Source organism: Lagenorhynchus albirostris, chromosome 16, assembly GCF_949774975.1.
Source record: "Lagenorhynchus albirostris chromosome 16, mLagAlb1.1, whole genome shotgun sequence".
Classification (NCBI taxonomy): domain Eukaryota; kingdom Metazoa; phylum Chordata; class Mammalia; order Artiodactyla; family Delphinidae; genus Lagenorhynchus; species Lagenorhynchus albirostris.
Genome location: NC_083110.1, coordinates 60,645,521 through 60,666,923, shown reverse-complemented (window position 1 = coordinate 60,666,923; position 21,403 = coordinate 60,645,521). Strand labels below are relative to the sequence as shown.

The following is a 21,403-nucleotide window of genomic DNA, read 5'->3' as shown; positions in this document are numbered from 1 at the left end:
TTATTATTCCCACTTTGGCAATGAAAACACCAACGTTCAGATTCAACCAACGTTCATGGTTCACATAGAACCATGCCTGACTATACAGTTAGCATTTATATTTTATAATTGATTTATAAATTGATTTATTTATAACTGATTACTGTTTTTCAGTGTTCCTTCCACTCCAGTCCAGAGTCTCCTATAGGCCTTGAGGAGAGGCAGAGAGCACAGCAGTCCCAGAGCTGGGAGGTCCAATCAGCATGGATGATGGTGTGTGGGGTTCACTCCCCCCAGCCAGGAGAACACCAATAGAGCCTGCCCTCACCTCTCACTGTCCTGGGCTCCCTGAAGCCAGTGGTGTTAAATATGGCGGCTCCAGTTCCTACCGGGCGGAGGGGAGTAGTCTGAGGTGTCAGAAGGCTATGCCAGCTGCCAACCTGATTCGAGTGGATGGTCACTGGTGGTGCTAAAAAGTTCATACAGCTGGAGGCTTGGAGAAGAAAGTCACGTCTACGAGAGCAGTAACGCCAGCGGCTGGAGCTTCAGGTCGATGAGAGAAAACAGACTAAACCATCTCAGCAAGTTGCTGTGAATTTATCTGCTTTCATTAGAAAAAGAGCTGCCTCATAGCAGAGCTCTAACTTCGAAGATTAGAGGCCTGCCTTGCTTTATGCCATCAACGTATTCCTGCAAAGGTGTGTGGAAATCAAATGCATGCTAAGCAGAGCACTTTCCCCCAGCGACTTCCATGTTCATCTTCGAGTTGTTTTATCTTCATTTCTGATAGATGTTCAGTGGACAGTGCTTCCAACAATACAAATTGGAGTTTTTCTGCCCTTTCCCCCAGGCTGTCAGCCAAGTGGGTTACTCATGTGTAAACAAACCTTTACATGCACCAGAGACCTCCTGATTAAAAACAGCCCTGGGGTGAAACCCTTTGTAAAGAATCCTCTGTGCAAAAAGAAAACTACCCCAACTCATACTTGGTGAGCTAGGAAGTTCATGTATCACGTTTTCTTAAAGTGAGAATTCCCTATTACAAACAACCTTTCTGATCTATCAGTTTACTTGGAGAGGAACCCTGGCCTCTTGCTAAGCACAGGGTACTGCCCTGTGACCATGTGAGATGTTGCATTTACCAAAAGTTGCAAGTGTCTGGAGCTCTTTTACTGGGTGATTAGATTGGCCTTGGAGTCCCACAGATCTTGCCTGTTTTCTGGGAAGAGTGCCCATAGCTTTTATCTGATGCTCAAATGATTCCACAGAGGTCGTAACATATTCCAGAAGCCCTCAGTGAGGAAGAAGCCCAGGGAATGTCTTCCTTACCTGTGGCCACCACGAGCCCTGGAGCCGTCTCCTTGCTGGAGATTCTCCCTGAGGAATATGGATTTTCAGAGATCTGCAAGTGTAGATGTAGGGAGCAGAAGGGCTAAAATAGAGGAGGAGAAAGTGGCTTCATTCCAGGAAGCTCCTGACATGCACCCCTGCCCCACCAGATATGGGGCTCCCAGGTGTTCAGCTTCCAGAAACAGCAAGGATTGGATGTGAGCCACTCACTTAGTTTGGGGCACAAGTCATCTCTCCCTGAGCAGCTGATATGTTCACATCAGAAGCTGCCCTGAGCACCATTCATAGGCCCCATCCTGTCCCTGTTCCTGTCACAATTGTAGGCTTCCCCTCTCTTCCTCACCCCTACCCCATCCATCAAGGTCCAGTTCATGGTCAGCCTTATGAAGCCTCCCAGACCATTCCTTCCCACAGGATGTCACTGATCTTCTCCCATCACTGGCCTTGGCCATCATGCTCTGCTTCTTGGAGCCCTAACGGGCCACTGGGAGCAACGAAGTAGGGAAGTAAGTGAGACAGTCTCAGGCCCTCTACCCTCTTCTTCAACCAGATGGTCCCTGTTTCTGCTTTATGTATTTGGTTCCTGTTTATAATTTTACTCTGAATTTTACTTAAAATGTTTGAAGCCATTATTTGAAACTCATAAGTTTGTGCTCTTTATTCAGTTACTTATTTATCCCTTTTTGAGTTTCTTGAAAAGGATTAGGGATTTATAGACACCATATAATAAATAAAAATAAACGATTTGTGAAATCGGGGAAAGGAGAAAATTAGGTAATAGGATGAATCCATGGGTAAGGTTTGGGGAAAGAAAATTCTTGCTGTGACCAGTTCTTGCCTACAGGCAGGCACCTGTCTCTGACCTTCCTAGTACCCCAAATCAGAAGCATGGAGCTGGACTGAAAACCACAAAAGGGGAAAGGCCCTGTTAATCCTACTTACCACTATATTCCCAGTTTTTAACATAATGTCTAGAATGTTCAGTAAGTTGCAAAAGGCAACTTTTTTGCGAAGGGGAAACATAACCATTTCTGGGACCTTAGAAAATTTTCTCAAATAGGTCCTCTTTGTGAGGGCACTGAGAGTTGTGAATTTCACTGTTAATTATCTGTCTTCCCTCCTCACGTGGAGTTGCACCTCCATGGTGCCCACCCCAATATTCCATACAGCTGGAACCCTGGGAATGCTGAGAGATTAACTCTGTCCCATGTGGACATACCAGCCTGACATTCCTTGGGCTTCCAAGGCAAATTTTGCTTACCTTGCCCACCATCAGGCACTTATCTATCATCAAGCACTGTATCATACCAGCATCAGCTAATAAGGTATTTACCACTACTGAGCTCTGTCTGGGACCCTTGGGCACAGGCTCTTTCTTTAGATAAGAAAGATAAAGATGTTTCTTTATCTTCCTAGGAGTTGGAGCACATAGTATATTCTCAGTAAAGGTTTGTGGAATTCAACTGAACTTTCCATCCAAGTGATATGGCAGTCTGAGTCCACAGGTCAGTGCCCTGGGACCTGTAGGACATCCCTGCTCAGCACAGCCAAGATCCTAAGCCCTCCTTGATGGAAGAAAGCCCCCGCTGGAGCATCCCCAGGTACCCAGCCTGCCCTGTGGTCTCACATGAGACCGGGGGACTGACCAGCAGGCAGTGTACTGGGCTTCCTCTCAGGTCCACGTCTGGAGCTTGCAGGAGGCGCCAATCCCTGCCCTTGTTGTAAGTGATGTAGGTCTTCACTTGGTCATCCACCTTCTTGTTTGCCAGGAATATCCCTTTGATACCTGCTACCTAGGAAAAAGGGCGAGAGACGGAGAACAATGTTGGGCCAAAATGCCTATAGTTTTGGAGAGGCCCTGGGAGAAGCCCCAGCATTTTCCACAGCGTGTGGGGGTACAACAGAGGAAAAGAGGAGGAACATGGTGAGAAATGTCACGTGCCATGTGGTCTCCAAAAGAAGTTTAAGTTCATCTCTGCTCCCTCCACCCCCACAAACCAGATGTCCCACTTCCCTATTATTCATCTGCTTTGCCCTACTCTACTGGTCTCTGCACTTTGTTCAGAGGGCTTTATCCTTAATTAACTATCAACATTCCCTCTGGGGTGGGAGTGGTTGATAACAACTGAAGGAGTTACTCCTTCTAGAGAACATTTGGGATTAACAGATACAGGCTACTAGATATAAAATAGATACACAACAAAGACCTGCTGTGGAGCACAGGGAACTATATTCAGTATCTTGTAATAACCTATAATGGAAAAGAATCTGAAAAAGAATATATATATGTATATAGACATACATATATATGTATAACTGAATCACTTCGCTGTACACTTAAAACACTGTAAATCAACTATACTTCAATAAAAATTTAAAATAAATAAAAACAGAGAACATGGGATTTTGCTCAGGAAGGGCTTGTTGACAGGTTTTCAAGGCATCAAGGTATAATCTGTAACGGGAGAAGTCCAGGTGTCCTGATTAATAGTGAGGTGGATATTTGGGGGCAGGTGACCCAGCTTGGCGACCTGGCCCCTGTCACTGGCTGTGCCACCAGCTCACTGGGTGACTTTGGATAATTCCCATATTATCTTGGGTCTCAGCCAATGGTCATTTTGAAAGAGCCCTTCCCTTCCTTTCTTTCCTCAGTCAGCTGGCAAAGGATACAACAGATAATGGAGAGCGCTCTCGCGAGAGTCCAGCGTATTGGGATTTGCACGCCCTTGATATTCTGAAGGAAGAAGAGTATCGCCACAAACCAAGTAGCCAGAGAATGAGGACATTTATGATCCAGAAGCGTTCGAGGGTAAGTACAGATCTGACTCACTTTTATTTCTTCTATGCCTACATCTGGGCAATCAGAAGAGATATTTAGAATGACAGCAATCTATGTCAAGGAAACATTCCTTTGACTTCCGGTTCAAGTGCCAGGATTTTCCAAAGGAAACGTAAGTCAAATTGTTTAAATATATATAAATAAGAGGTAGAATGGCAGGTTTTCTGGATTACACTCAGATATCTCAAAATTTTAACTGTACTTATCCCCATTATTTGAGGGTCATCATGAATTGAGGTTTACTGCAGTTCTGAGAGGATGCCAGTGGGAACAAAAGGAAGGAATTTCACAGAAGTGAGTTCTTTTAATGACATAATTTACCTGATGAAATGAGAAGTGCTTTTCTTTTTTTTTTAAGTAACCTGACTGGCCTTGAAAGAGAATAGAGAATGCCAACCCAAATACAAAACAACAAAGAACTACAAAAATGGACAGAGGATGTCAGGAGGAGAACAGTGTTATCTGGGAAGGACACCACCAGGGGAATTTGACAAAAGGCCAGTGATGGAACTGATTAGCTTCCTAATGTGAACAGAGGGTGGGTAAGGACAGAAGCCAAGGTGGGGAGAGGGGCAGCGTTGTCAGAGTTATGCCCTTCCCCAGAGGTACCCTCCCTGCTGCTTGAAGTCAGAGCCATTTCAGGAAGGCCGGCACCTTACACACTCAGCCAGGGGCTGTGAGGCCCTCAGATCACCTCAGTCTCTAAAACCAACTGCAAAGTTGTTTCTCTCCAACCCAATTACCAATAATTCCTCACAGAAAATGGAATCTGTGTTTCCTTAGAACCTACTGCCTGATGGGGGCCCTTTGCTATTCTCTTTAGACACAGAGCTGGTGTCTTTTCTGATGGAGCACCAGATAATGATTCCACAGAACTCTTTCCCCTAAGCCAGCCGCCTGCCCCCAACATGTACCCAGGGCCTTGATATCGAATTTCCAGAACATATACAGGTCAGAATCAGACTTCTGTCTGTCACCATCATCCCCTGCCTCCTAGCTCGATACATTCTCGCGTGAATTACTAGCCACTTAGCTGCTTCTTGTGTTCTCTGGATGAGCGCGTTTGGAAAATATAATATGCCAATATTATATGACCATATTCCCACTAAGAACTCCACCACTCAGATGGCTATTTTCTGTGTGCCTCACATAGTCTGAGAGCAAAATCAGGAGAATGGAGACTGAAAATATATAGAAGGAGAGATTCTGAAGGAACCCATCTGCACCTCTGAAGGTGTTTCTCCTGCAGTTGCACCTAATGCCAAAGCAATCTCAGTCCTGTCTGCCTGTCTGGGGGAAAAAAAAAAAAAGATAAAACACTTCCCACTTGTATTTGGATTGTTCAAAGTCCTCACGTTATTGCTGAATTGCTTCTTGGCTTCATCTCTTGTGTAAATGGACTATAAGTTTGGAGGGCACTTTGTTTTCTATATCTTAGGCCAATAGCTTTCAAACTTTTCGATTGCAATCCAAGTATGAAATACATTTCTGTTGGCGCCTAGTAGACTCATACCCATATACGTGTGTATGTGTACACACACAGCTACATAGATATCTGACACAAAAGTTCCATGAAACACTACTTACCTTCACTACATGCAATGTAAAGGAACTGGGGAATGAAACACACATTTTAACTCTTCTCCATCCAAGGAGGTATTTGGAATCTGATCAACTTAAAAACATGCTTCTTCCCACTGTGCTTTGAAATCAGCAGCATAGCTGCTGCTGTTAGCCCCAAGAGTTCAAGGAGAAAGGTACCAGCTTGTAAGGTGGTCCCCAGAGAAGAGGGTAGTACAAGGCCCCAGGCCTGCATGGCCTACTTTCCCTCTGGGAATCAATTTGAGGTGCAAAGGGACACTGACAGCAGCCCCTTGGCAGAGCACTGAGTCCAGGTGGCATAATCATCTGTCGCTCACCCCCTTGCCCTCAGGACAAGGAAGCCAGGGCTCTGCTGAGAAAAGCAATTACCATGGTTTGCCTTGGGCTGTCCCTAGAGTTGGACCTGTTGTGAGGGGCCGATGAAGGTCAGTTGGGGAAAATGTCCCCACGGGGTCTATAAGTAGCCGTCCATCTGTCCAAAGAAGGGTAATGTAAGGTCATGATAAAGCAGTGGGTGGAGGGCAGGCACTAGAGACACGGAAAGCAATAAAACATCAATAAGATGAGCAAAGAGGCCAGAACACTAAGGATGGCTCAGAGTTTCATTTTATGCATCCAAGTATAGTGAGCTCGTGATAATTAGTCATTAGGAAATTTAAACGAAACTAATGAGGTGCCACTAGGACCCTAAAAGAATGTCTAAACACATGTGTGTGCACACACACACTCACACACACACACAAAACTGATAATACCAACTGTTGTTAAAGACGTGAAGCAACTAGAACTCGCATACATCTCTGGCAGGGATACAAAATGATGCTGCCACTTAAGAAATGGTTTGGTGGCTTTTTATAAAATACACTGAGATTCAATCTAGCAATTCTACTCCTATGTATTTACCCACGAGAAGGAAACACTTATGTTCACATAAATGTTTATAGAAATTTTATTCATGATCACACAGAACTGGAAACACCTTGAATGACCTTCAACTGGTGAATGAATAAACAAACGAGGATACACCCAGGCAATGCAGTATTACTCAGCAGTAGAAAGAAAGGAACATCTCTTGATATTCAACAACATGCGTGAATCTCAATGTACTATGTGAAAGAAGCTAGACTCAAAAGACTCCCTTTTTTGCATTCATATGAAAATGTAGAAAAAATAAAACTGGAGGGACAGAGCGAAATCAGATTGGTTTGCCAGTGACTTTTGGTGGGAGGAAGATGACTACAACAAGGCCATAGGGGCTTCCCTGGTGGCGCAGTGGTTGAGAGTCCGCCTGCCAATGCAGGGGACACGGGCTCGTGCCCCAGTCTGGGAAGATCCCACATGCCGCGGAGCGGCTGGGCCCGTGAGCCATGGCCGCTGAGCCTGCGCGTCCGGAGCCTGTGCTCCGCAAGGGGAGAGGCCACAATAGTGAGAGGCCCGCGTACCACAAAAAAAAAAAAAAAAAAAAAAAAAGGCCATAAGAGGGAATGTCGTGAGACAATACCTTATATGTTCAATGTTCTGTATCTCGATTATGGTGGTAGATGCACATACCTCTGTCAAAACTCATAGAACCAAAAAGGGTAAATTTTACTGTACATAAATTATACCTCAATAAAAAAAAATGAATGTGAAAAAAATGTATAATAGGAAGAGCCTGGGCTTTTTGGTCAAATTGACATGGGTTGGTTCAAACACAGCATCACCCTTTACTAGCTGTGTGATCTGAGCCAAGTTACCAAACTCTCTGCATCTCTGTACTCTCATAGGCACAATAGGGAATGGTATCTCCCACAAGGAGTTATTGTAATAGATAAATAAGAAAGAGTATATATATCATTAAGGGTTGTGCTGTCCAATACCATAGCCACTAGCCACACAGGGCTACTGAGAACTTGAAATGGGGTCAGTGGGACTAAGAAACTGACTTTTAATTTTATTTAATTTTAACCAATTTAAACTGAAATTTTAAAAAAAACTGATACCTGATCCAGTTATTGGCCAACTTTTAAGTATGCTTGGAATAACTTGGATATGTGAATCTACCTTTTCTACTGTAAATTTTATGAAATATAAATGCTGATCAAGTATTTCTGGTGAAAATTTAGCATATGAATTGAGAAGTGTAAAATATACCCAGGATACTGTAGACTTAGTATGACAAAAATTATAAAATATCTCATTAGTAATTTTTCATACTGAGCATATACTTAAATGACAGTATTTTGGATATTTTGGTTAAATAAAATATAATATTACAATTAATTTCACCTGTTTCTGTTTACTTTTTTCTCTTGATTTTAAAATGCGCGTGTAGCTTGTTATATATTTACTCGACAATGTCAGTTTAAGGCATTACCTGGTATGCTGTTGTTAGTATTATACAGAGTTACAAGTTGGATGCTTAATCCAGGAAAATATTGAAGAAAATGCAGCAGCTCAGAGAATGTTTCTACAATATAACTGAAAGTGTTGCAAAGAACATTTGTTACCTGATTTACCAGTGGAGAACATCTAGGAAGAAATGCAGTTTATAGTTAGAGATGTGAAAAAACCACAACAGAGCTCTGTATGAAAAGAGTGTCATAAGAATAATGGTGAACACACATAATGAACTGTATTCATGGTCAACACCAGCCTTGTTTTGATGGAATGGCTCTGTTACCTTAAAGAAGAGATAATTATTTGGCCTTCAAGAATTATTTTCTCCCCTGATTATGTAATTACAGCCATGACAAGACTGCACTCTGATGAAGGGATTGGACAGAGCACAACAGACTCCCTCTTCAGCAGGAAACTGCTCCAACAGACCAGGAAATGAACAACGCCTTGCCTTAGATTTTAGGGAGTTGGGTGGGGTTGATCCCCTTGGTCTCCAAGGTCTCTCAGTGCCAAGACCTACAAGGTGTACTTCTCAAATAAATTCTCACTTTCTTTGTCCCCTTTCCAATGTCAAGAAGAGGCTTAAGAGGTCCATGTGGAAGACAGAATGACACAGTAGTAGCTTTAATCAGCTGTGGTCAGCTCAAGCCACCTCACATCTGTGTTAACTAAAGGCATCTCAGACATTTCAGACAAGGGCAAACAGAGGTAACACCCTGTCACATTGTAATATAAAGCTTTACATTAACTTGGCATAGGCACTACCTCGTGCATACAATTATCATTTGCTAGATGTAAGGGAAAACATAGAGAAATACCAGCCCAGAGAATAAATGCCCGACTTTTCAGTCAAGCTCTTTACTAGCATCTTCATAGCCTTTACCCCCACTATTCTCCAGGGTCATTCGACATTCTAGGAAAATGGACCTCTACTCATCAGACTCTGGTTCTCTTCTTATGCTGGACTTTACCAGGCATGCTTTTCTCCCATGCTCTAGCAGTTCATCATTTAAACCTACTCATCGGCAAGTCTCCCCAGATTCATCAAGTTAGAATTAATTTTCCTCTTAGTGAACACGCAGGAATCGCACCTCTAATACAAGTCAAACTGTGATCACTACCCTACTAGAGTCACTTACGTCTTTCCAGGAGATTTTGCGTCTCATGTACCAGCCTCATCAGGCAAAATACATTTCATGAAAGTGTGTTACTTTAGCTGAATGGAACACGAAAGCTCACTGTTTCTTCCGGCTGTATTACTCAAGGGCATTCAGAGTCCACAAAAATTAGTCTCTTTGCTAACTGGCCATATGGTACACAATCTCAGTTTCTGTGAGAATCTCCAGTGAAGAAGGTTAAAGTCTAATGACCCCTAGAGACCAATTAGATTGGGCTTAATCTCCAAATCACAGAATGTACACCCAGGTGCAAAGCAGCATCACCCTCTAAAAACCTTCAATATGGTCATGGTCTAGATAGTGTCAGGATATAATTTATTCCCTTGGTATTAAATGCCTTCTAGAATCTGAACCCCAACTACTTATGCAGCACTCATTCTTGTCCCTGACAACCATCTATTCTACGCAGTTAGACTGGCTAGCTCACGGACTTACAGATCTACACTGCCTGTCCGACTCTGGGCTTATGCCATTCTTGACATTTGGAATGCCTTCCACTTCTTCACCTCTTCCTCCCCAGGGCAAAAGTACTGATAACCGGATTGGTAACATTGAGAAAAAGAACTGGTCTTTTACAGCACATCCCTAACTCAACTATTTTGGGGATCTGCCTGCAAAGATCACATCCTCTGCACCACAATGCTGTGGTGTTACAGAGACAGGCTTCCATGGGAGAGCTTTTTATTTTTTTTTAACATCTTTATTGGAGTATAATTGCTTTACAATGGTGTGTTAGTTTCTGTTTTTATAACGAAGTGGATCAGCTATACATATACATATATCCCCATATCCCCTCCCTCATGCATCTCCCTCCCACCCTCCCCATCCCACCCCCCTAGGTGGTCACAAAGCACTGAGCTGATCTCCCTGTTCTATGCAGCCGCTTCCCACTAGCTATCGATTTTACATTTGGTAGTTTATGTAAGTCCATGCCACTCTCTTATTTTGTCCCAGCTTACCCTTCCCTCTCCCCATGTCCCATGGGAGAGCTTTTGATTCACTACTTCTGCCTGTGACTAGATGGATGAGTTCAATTCTGGGGAGCAGTATTAGCAAGACCATTTCCTCCTACATGCTTTTCAAAGCAATAAAGCTGACATTTGATCTCCTTTTGTCTCACTCTTTGTTTCTGTCTCAAATGGTTTCATTCTTCAGCAGGTAAAAGAGGAACTTCGTTTATTGACCCCCTTCAAAGCCCAACAAACTAGACTGCAAGCTCCCTGAGGGTAAGAACCCTTATCTTTCCTGCTTTCCTCATAGTCTGGAACACAATGCAGGGGCATGATCAACCTTGATAAAAATGAATGGAGAACAAGGTCAACAGAACTGGTTTTAGGGAAGTTGCCTTGCCTAGTGTATCTTGCTTCTCTGTAGGTGCGATGACACCATGTATTTTTTTCCCCAAAAAAGACTGACTTCAGAAAGACAAAAAAAAATTATATGTATCTTGGCACATTCTTCATTTTGATTCATGCGTCACTTCAGATCAGAATGTCTCACTGTTCTAAATGACCAAGGAGTTTCAGGCACCCTGTTTCAGGAAAGGAACTGTACAGTGGCAAACTCACCCACCATATCAATAGAGTCAGAGAAACAGGAATTTCTCAGCTGAAAGGTCATCTGCAGCAATGTCCACCTCTCCTACTGGGCTCTGACCACAGGAGCATGAATAATCCTCTTACCTCTACAGGCTTACTTGTGCAAACAGGAATGGCCTCACTCCTGGGAACATTCATACAAACCTTCCCACAGATGTGATCTACTGCCCAATAACAAAGGTATATTTCTGCCTCCTGGTGTGATGAGAGGCATGAAAATGTAAGCTTCCCAAAGCCATTTACACTCCTAGTCATCTCTACTAGTCTTTACAACTTTAGGAAGAAATCTAGGTCATTTCCGAAGCTGGGACCTTGTTGCTAAGGGAATTATTTCAGCACTTGTCTACGTCCTAGAAAATCAGGGTATTTCTACCCTGACATTCACTTCTCTCCTTCTTTTTAGTGTACCTGCATTCACCCCATGCCTTCTACCTAATAAAATAACTGGAATCTTATATGTTTCCACCACTCTTAGTAACTGAGCAGCCAACTTAGATACCAGAGTAGGGATGCGGGCACTCTGACATGCACTGCTCAGAAGAGACCACTGTCAAGCAGAAGGCCATGTGTTGATCTCTCTGCTCTGACAGCCACTCCCGCCCCTCGAAGAGGAAAACTCACGATGGAGTAGCTCAGCCATACCATCTGAGGCTACCGCCCACAACAGGCAACTTGTCCTGCTGTGAATGAATGACCTCCACCAGCACAGCCTGTGAGGTCTGACCACAAGTCACTAGTAAATGTTGGATAATGAGACACGCCTCCTTTGCTCAAATCAATCCATCTAGTTGAAGTGGTCACTCAAGTTCTTTCACTGCGAAAGATCACACACTAGAGGTATAAACAAGCAGTGTATCATTAGGGTCACTGAAACAATTAGTTTTTTTTTTTTTAAAAAAATCTAGTCCCTAAATGGAATCACTTGGTTTCCTAGATAAATTATTCTTTAACTGGTGGTCACACTAAAAAAATTCAATATAAGTGGAAACTCAATAAAGGTGATTATATTAAAAAAAAGATGTGGGCTTCCCTGGTGGCGCAGTGGTTGAGAGTTCGCCTGCCGATGCAGGGGATGCAGGTTCGTGTCCCGGTCCGGGAAGATCCCACATGCCGCGGAGCGGCTAGGCCCGTGAGCCATGACCGCTGAGCCTGCGCGTCCGGAGCCTGTGCTCCACAACGGGAGAGGCCACAACAGTGAGAGGCCCGTGTACAGCCAAAAAAAAAAAAAAAGATGTAAGTCACAGCCAGTTCTTCTCTATGCACAGCTGTTGGCATCTGGCAGCATTTCAGGGAAACCCTCACTCCTACCAGTGATATTTGCTTTCCTCGCCTATAAAGTTGTTCATAAAACATGATTTTCCAAATAATTTAAGGTATATAAATAGCACTAATCCCTCCACCCAGATCTCATAAAAAGAAGCACAGACTTGAAAAAAGTACTTAAGAGATCACTGAAGTCAAGTACCTTCACTTCTGGGCTGTAATTCTGCTCATACACGTAAGACACTGACTTTCGCTCCCATTTGTTGAAGGCTTGTTGAGTCAACCACCACACTAGATGCTTTACAAACATTATCCCTCATTCTCACAACAATCTCATTAGATCAATATTTTATCCCCATTTTACAGGTGAGGGAATTGAGAAGGTAAGTCCCTTTCCCAAAGTTACAACTGCTAAGTGTACAGCTGAGATCTGAATTCAGGACTATCTGACTCCAATGCTTGTGTTCATACTGTCAAAATTCATGAAATCTTGGCTACATACCTCATACAATTCAATAATGATGTTTCCCATCAGACCTCTGCTGCTCTTGATGTTCTCCATGGCCAGGGTGAAGTAGATCCCACGTGTGTCTGAGATGTAGAGGTTGTACGTGTCATTCTGGTTCCATTCCTGGACAGCTGCGAACACTTGGTTCTCATTGGTACTAATGATGTGCATGTCCTATAAGAAGATGGAAGGCCTGTAAGGCAGCAGATCTTCATATCTCCTTGCCCATTGAGACCCAGAGTAATCACCATGACTTATGAAACGGTTGAGAAAAAGCTTGAGTTATAGGCAATGTTAAACAATTCTGTGTCAGGCCAAGGCTATAAATTATGAGCTTCATGATTTCTTTTACTTGCTAAGTGACAGGAAGATGGGTGTAAGGGGCTTTGGTGGGTATGATTTTCCATGGCTTCAAGGGATTTATCCACTTTCATTTATTTATTTAGATGTTGGGGGTAGGAGTTTATTAATTAATTTATTATTAATTTATTATTTATTTTTGCTGTGTTGGGTCTTCGTTTCTGTGCGAGGGCTTTCTCTAGTTGTGGCAAGTGGGGGCCACTCTTCATCGCAGTGCACGGGCCTCTCACTATTCACGGCCTCTCTTGTTGAGGAGTGCAGGCTCCAGACACACAGGCTCAGTAGTTGTGGCTCACAGGCCTGGTTGCTCTGCGGCATGTGAGATCCTCCCAGACCAGGGCTCAAACCCGTGTCCCCTGCATTAACAGGCAGATTCTCAACCACTGCACCACCAGGGAAGCACCCATTTTCATTTTTTATTTTTATAACTGAAAGTTGGTCTTTGCTAACGGAGACATGCAACCTTGCAAGAGGAAACCCACATGTGCAAAAATGACAGGTCCTATCGCTTCATTAGATCTTCATTTATGATTTCAAACTTTTTAGGGTAACGGTTTTCATGGCTTTTTTTGGAATCTTCAGATGGGGATGGCAAGAAAGGTGGCACAGAGGCATAGCTGATGGGTGGGGCTCTGGGCTTCCAACTCTGCTGGAAACAGAGCAGTACTACTGAGATCTGTTATGTCCTGGAGTTCTGTGTAATATTTTAGGAGTAAAAGGTGAGGGGGGTTCTGCTGCTAATACAGTAATGTTTGAAAACCACAGATATACAGGTAAGGATACTCACTCTAGAATTTAGTGTTCTGGGTCATAATATAAGCTCTGCTATAAATCAGCTGTATGATATTGGATGCGTCAGTCTCCCTGAGCTTCCATTTTCTCACTGAAAGAGTGAAGAGGTTGGGCTACCAATAAAAACAGCTAACATCTGGGCACATTCTAAGTCATCTAAATGTATTATTTCAATTTTAAAAATCCAATAATTCTACAATGGAGGTAGTATGATTATTCCTGTTTTACAGAGGAGTAAACTAAGGCACGCAGAGGTTTACCAACTTGCTTCAGGTTACGTAACTCGTTAAGTAGCCGAACCACGTTTTGAACCTCTGTGATATGACTCTAACCTAATTGTTAGCTTCTAACTATTTGTATATACAGCCCCTAAATCAGAAGTTGCAAACCAATGACCCATGAAATGAATATGAATCACAATTGTTTGGTTTGACCATAACCTCTATCAAATACCTGAAAATGTAGTATTTTAGGTAGAGTCAGCAGCACTCATTGGAGTCTTAGCCCTACATATCTATGATCTGCCCTTATATATTACTGTTAACTTCTTGGTCCTGGAAGCCACTTTAGTTTGTATTCCTGGACTGGGTCATTTCTAAAATTATATCTAATAGTTCAGAATTCAAAATCGTTTTTAAAAGCCAGTTTGCATATGTGGCTAGGCACTGTACAAAGATTACCACAAACTCAAGTCATTACCTAAGGATCTTACACTGTCAGGAAGAAATGTTAGCCTGGATAGATATCGGACTAAATAAAAGCAATTTTAAAAATGTATAACTATACAGGTGTATATGCCAAAGAATAATATCATCCCAGGAAAGCAAAAAGAGAGGCACCCTTGTCACTGTGGCCAAAAGCACTGGTAATAGGGACACAGGCAAGTGGAGTGACAGTAAGTAAATAACTAGGGTGGATCTAGCCTTCACCTTATTTGACAACCCTTCCCAGAAATGGTTTCACCAAAAAAGGAGGCAGCAATGTCTCTAATGTCAGAACCACGCAGAGCTCCTCCATGCCAACTGTACAAAGAAGCAAACTCATCTGGACAGCTGGGAGGGGGCAAAAGTGAGAAAGTGAGCTCTGGATCTTTCATTGGAGATTCTCTGTCAGATCTCAGCCTCTAGCCTTGGACTCCCTAGGTCACCTTGACTGAGACCTCATTTGCTCATTTGTGCTTTCACACCTTGTAGAATTACAGGTTCCTGCTGAGGTGCCTGAAAATGGAAATAAGGCTTACTCTTAAAAACCATGTGATGGGGCTTCCCTGGTGGCGCAGTGGTTGAGAGTCCGCCTGCTGATGCAGGGGACATGGGTTCGTGCCCCGGTACGGGAGGATCCCACGTGCCGCAGAGCGGCTGGGCCCGTGAGCCATGGCCACTGAGCCTGCGCATCCGGAGTCTGTGCTCCGCAACGGGAGAGGCCACAACGCTGAGAGGCCCGCGTACCGCAAAAAAAAAAAAAAAAAAAAAAAAAAACATGTGAGGAAGTCATGTTGTGTGGGGTGGAATGAAAGCCCAAGAACCCAGTAGGAGGGGAAATAGCAGCTGCAGGAAATATGGATTTAATTCACTTTACCTGTTAAAAATGCAACAGAAATGCCTGGCTTTCCCCAGATGTTTTGGTCATAAAAATGAATGAGCTAAGTTATTTTAGACTAAACTAATGTAAAAGAAGTGAGGGGGGAAAAAAACAACTTAAAACACTGGGGCATTCAGCATTAGAGGCAGCCAGATTTGCTGTGAGTGCATCTTAGTTTAGACCTGCACTGGGACTACGTTACCTGGTGAGCAGGTATTCCAGGCTCCAGGATGAGAGACTACTCTCTAGTATATAGAATTATGGGATGTCCACTTGAGAAATCCTTAATTTATCAAAGTCACTTAGCTAATAAATTATATTACTAAGATTTGAACCTAAGGCTATCTGAATAAAGAGGTTAAACTCCTTACCAGTGGGGGTATAATTCGGTGTGTATCAAAATGACCTGGCGATCCTAATAGCATGCAGACTCATGGGTCCCAGTGCCTGAGATTCTGATTCATTATGTCTGGTTGTGGAGTCTTAGATTCTGCCACCTGAGCAAGCCCTCCAGATGATTCTAGTGCATGCAATCTAGGGAATCACTTTTTGAAAAACTCTGAACTATGTGCCCTGTCTCCTAATAGGTCTTAGAGTTGAATAGGGGTCAACCAATAATGAGAATATTAAGTCTTCCAGAACAAAGAAAAGCATCATTAGTTAAAAATGGTCCTATAGGAATCTGAATGACAATAAAGCTTATTTCTTTCATCTTGCTACCCTAATTTAACTCCAAAGCATGTGTCACTTCCTTATTAAAACAATTATAAACAACACTGCCCCTACATCCTCCCAATACAGTCACTAGGGAGAATCATGGTTGCTTTTTGAAAATCTAAACCTATGACTTCCTAGGTGAACAATAGTAAAAATACTTCCGTGTTATTGAAACATTTTCTTGTAATTCGGGCCTAATGTAACTTCATTCATTACAGAAACACCTATGTCATTAAGCATTTGCCATGTGCCAAACACCATATATAAATACAGACAGGAACCTGACCTCAAGAATATGCCCATCTGGTGGTGGAGACATCACAGACTCAGGTGGCCTTTCGTGAACTTGACTAAGGACTACAATAGACGTACTGAAAATGGTGAACAAAGGCTTACAGGTGAGAGACAGGTGGAGTATTCAAGGGAATGTATGGAACTTGGAATAACCTGAAGGCAATATTCCTCTGAGGGAGGTGAGGATAGACAGTGGCCACATCATAAGGGGTTCTGTACGGCACACCGAAGTTCTACCCTGAGAGGAAGTACAAAGCTGACACAAGATTTGAAGCAGGAGAAAGGGAGGATTAGAGTTGGTTAATTAATGCATAGATTTTGTTGAAGATGATCAAGTTCATTACATGATAATATCAAATGTGGAAGCATTGTGAAGAGTGGCTTTAAATGGGGCAATGCTAGAAGGAAGGGAGAAGGCTTAAAAGGTCATCGCAACCATCTAGGCAGTAATACACAAGGACCTGAACTGAAGAAGTAGATTCTCTATGAGAACTCTACGAAATGAACTTGTGAGATATTAAGGAGGTAGAATCTACAGAAGGGAGAAGGACACATCTTGAATATCTCAGATACCTGAATAACAAAATTTTCTGCTTTTTATTTAGAGTATTCATTACAATCAAAATTAACAATCACTTCTATAATTATTTGTGTGATATCTGCCTCTCTCATTAGACTATAATGAGTTCTCAGATGGCAGACACTATGTCTCTCTTATTTGTCACTTTATTTTTAGTGCTTACCAGAGTATCTAGCACATGGTAGACATCCAACAGTAGTTTACTGAGTAAATAAATGGAGTAAGTAAGTAAATAAATGGAGTAAGTAAATAAAAGGAGGAGATATAAGGGCCAAAAGGTAGAGACTCTGAGCTCAGTTGTTAAACGGGTTCTTTAAGGGAATGTACCTCGAATAGGCAGTTAACGATATAGTTCAGAGTTTAATGGAGAGATATCTGCTGGGGCTGTGGATATAGGAGTCATCAGTGTGAAGAGAAGGGATGAGGTCACTCAGGAACCATGAAGAATGCAACGGGAATTTAGGAACATCCCCACTTCAGGGATGGCAAGGGAAGGGGATCCAGAAAAGGAAACCAGGATTAAAACACTGCCAAAGCGAAGAGTACCATGGGTGGATTTTTTTTCCCCAACAGTGTCAGATACTCCAGAGAGTTTAAAAAAAAAAAACCAAAAGATAAAGATGTAGAGACATCTAATTGGATTTGGCATGCAGGTAGCCACTGGTTACAACGGCTAGCAGATTTGTTGTTGTTGTTGTTGTTGTTGTTGTACGTGGGCCTCTCACTGTTGTGGCCTCTCCCGTTGCGGAGCACAGATTCCGGACGCGCAGGCTCAGCAGCCATGGCTCACGGGCCCAGCCGCTCCACGGCATGTGGGATCTTCCCGGACCGGGGCACGAACCCGCGTCCCCTGCATCGGCAGGCGGACTCTCAACCACTGCGCCACCAGGGAAGCCCCCAGCTAGCAGATTTTTAACGGGACAGTGGAGAGATGGATGTGGGAGAGCTGAGGGCAACTAGCAGTAGGTTCAAGAGTGAATAGAAAATGAGAAAACAGGTTAAAACTACAGATAACTCTTTAAGAAGAGAGGCCATGACACAGCAAGGAAGGATAAATCAGTATTCGGGGAAATGTAAAAATTAAGGACAATTTTCCTAAGGAAATTAAGGAAAGGTTAACATTACTGTCATTATCATTATAATAAATTATCTAAAACATATTTCCCCCTGTTCTCTTTCATTATTCAAAGTGGGATTAACTGTATTCTACTGTCAAAAACAAACCCAGACTCAGGTAAGGAGAGAGTTGATTGGAAAAGACTATTGGAATAGGGGGAACACTCTGATCAAAGTATTTGCAAGCACCTCAGAGTGAAGACAGAAAAGAATTACTCGTATTGGGAGAAGTAAAGCAAGGCTAGAATGAACTGCGGGGAGTGGGGTAAGGAGTAGTTAAACAGGAAATTGTTTTCCTTAGGGTCAAGCGATTCTCTTAAGGAGAAAAGCCAGACTTAAGTCTGGTCCAGTCAAATTAGTAGGCACTTTGTCCAGATTGGTCAGTGGGGACAAACAGTTCAGTGAATCATTTATGAGACAAAGAACAGGAATCTGGTCTTGCCAGAGGTAAATACGGGGCACATTTAAGAGAAGGGGAGTTCTTTGCAGTAAGCCATATCCAGGAACACAAAAGCGTGGGGGGATTTCTTAAATGTTGCTGTTTCCAGGAGCTTGGGGCTCAAGTCAAGCTCAACGTTGTTACCGCCAAACTGAGCTCCGTACAGAAACAAACAAACCAACACGAAACAATTTTTTCTCTTGCAGAAATGACAGAGTAGCGAGTTAAGAACAAGTCCAGAATCCAAGAGGCAAGAGGAGGTCTTTGAGACTCAGAGGGGTCCATTGAGGCAGAGCAAGAGCGGCCTGGAACACGACCCCACCCCACAAGGAACTCACCCAACAGGCTAAGAGCGTCAGTAGTATTTCCCCTGGAACACAATCACTGCTTAGACTTGCCCAGCACTTTACACTTTACCAACAATGAGCCATTTGCTGCATCCTTACAACTTTGCCAGATGGAATGGTATTATGATGCCCATTCTACAGATGAGAAGACCTGGGCTCACAGATGAGCAGCAGGCAGAGCTGGAATGAAAGCCCTGGGTTTCTGCTCTTGAGCTCCATCTCCTTTTCCCCGAGGCTGCCATGGCTTCTGTCATCTCTCTCCAAGCCCTCCGCAGGTGCGTGCTCTACACGGCCATCGGCCTGAGACTCAGCGCCAGCCCAATGCCCAGGGGCTGGGTTACTGAGGACTCAGCACAAGGCTGCTGCTCTTAATAATGTCACTCTTTATTAATGGCCTTCATCTCCTCCCCTGCAAAACACTCTGAAGCCATGGAGTGCCCCAGGAGAGTGTATTCTGCACAGTCAGCTGGGAGTAGAGGTGGGAGGGCCATGATGATGGGCAGATCTGCCATGTTTCTGTTTCTAAGCAAGATGCCCAGCAGCAACTGCAGCACAACGTGGAACAGCAACAACTTGCTTAAAAGCCATTTCCGGGGCTTCCCTGGTGGCGCAGTGGTTGAGAGTCCGCCTGCCGATGCAGGGGTCACGGGTTCGTGCCCCGGTCCGGGAAGATCCCACATGCCGCGGAGCGGCTGGGCGCATAAGCCATGGCCTCTGAGCCTGTGCGTCCGGAGCCTGTGCTCCGCAACGGGAGAGGCCACAACAGTGAGAGGCCCGCGTACCGCAAAAAAAAAAAAAAAAAAAAGCCATTTCCGTTTCTAAACGATGGAAATCACCCATCTCCCTCCACCCACTCCGTCCTCACCTCCTCGGCCCAGGCTATGAAAACCCGGCCAAGGCCGACGAATAAAGGGGATCGATAACCATCCAGCTATCTTCACGCCAGCCCTCATGTTAATGAGAAGCTGCTCCAGATGACGTTCTGTCGAAGGGGCTGCACGGACGGTAGTCTACCACAGTAAACTGCCATGCGGTTGCTAATCGGTGATGGAGGGCTCTAGGGTTGTGACTGACGCCAGGCTTCATTTATCCCCACCTGCAGCCACACTGCCCAGGGGAGCAAACTGTTTGCTTTTCTGAGAAGTTTAAAAATACATAAAACAGGCATACAGACAAGAGGCAAAATAAGCCCTACATGGAGAAATGTGGTTTGGAAAGTTCCCGAAACTCTTTTCCTGGGCCAATACGTGGAAATCACCAGGTTGCCGCTAAGGGTCATTCTCCTTTAGAAAGAATATGGTCACGAACTTCCTCATCTTCTGCAAGCAGGGATACCTCTTTCCTGCTTGGGTTTAGAATATCTGATGGGTACATTCTGCAAGCGGAGTCCTATACAATGGGCCTAGAAAGCCAATCACAGGGACATTAGAGAAAATGAGAAATTAATGCCCATGGCCCCTGAGGCTACTTCCCATGGTCCCTGTGAATTTCATCAGCCTCTCCACCTCTCTCTGTGCAACCCAGTCTCTCAATATAGTTTTCCAGTTTGTTAAATGAACCATACTCTCTCTCAAAATCGGGCCAGTATATGTATTTTCTACCAGCTTCCCGAACACTTGCTTGCAGGGTTAACTCCTTATCTGTCTTGAATCATCTTAAGCATCACTTTCTTTAGGAAACTTGTCTTCTCTACCCATATTTGGTGAGCTCCAACTATCATGTCACAATGGCCCTTGAACTTCTGTACCTATAATACTCCCTACACCCACAGTTGCTTGTTCAGTGTCTCTTCTCTACGAGAATACAAGCTCCATTACGGCAGGGAACGTGTGTATCTTATTTACCACTCTAACCACAGAGCTTAGTTCAGTGCCTGGCACAGAGTAAAAACTTAAATGGAAGAAAGAATAGATCGATGGGTGAATAAATGAAGGAACAAATGAATGAATGGGTATGTGCATGCTTATATGAATAGGTGAAAGTATAAAAGCAACCAGGGGTAGGTGGTTATCCACCTTCTTATCCCATAATCCCTACTACCTCTGTACTCATTTCGCCTTTCATGATACGTTTCCTAGCACCAACTTAGAGATCCAAGTCTTTTTACCATTACATTTGATACATGTCCAACCTGAGACTTTGCTTCTTTGCAGCCTTAATAGGTGATGCAACTAAAGCCCTCCCACATTCATACCGAGGTTCTAAGATCTGTCTCCTCCCAGAAGCCATTGTTCACAGGGGATGAGGTCCAAAGAGTAAGTTTTATGATTTTCCAATACAGGAGTTAAAATGCCATGATTTGATATTAATTTTATAGTAAATTATTCCTTTTTAATTACTCATAGTGGCAGAAGGGAGTGGAAATACAGGCAGTACATTTATATTTAGCATTGAAGGGTAGAGAAAAGCAAGAAAGCCATGAGACTAACCTGTCCACCTCTATCTATCTATCTATCTATCTATCTATCTATCTATCTATCT

At 43.5% G+C, this 21,403-nt stretch overlaps 1 protein-coding gene across 1 annotated transcript in view; it reads right to left on the bottom strand.

Moving 5' to 3' along the window:
* The window catches only part of SORCS3 (sortilin related VPS10 domain containing receptor 3), a 582,912-nt gene that overhangs the window by 87,511 nt on the left and 473,998 nt on the right, over window positions 1-21,403 (bottom strand). Inside the window, exons 9-11 of the mRNA XM_060125698.1 lie at window positions 12,691-12,870; window positions 2,976-3,122; window positions 1,309-1,411 (exon numbers count right to left, since the gene is read on the bottom strand). Of these exons, the coding sequence (XP_059981681.1) occupies window positions 1,309-1,411; window positions 2,976-3,122; window positions 12,691-12,870 (430 nt within the window). The remainder of the gene's footprint in view (window positions 1-1,308; window positions 1,412-2,975; window positions 3,123-12,690; window positions 12,871-21,403) is intronic.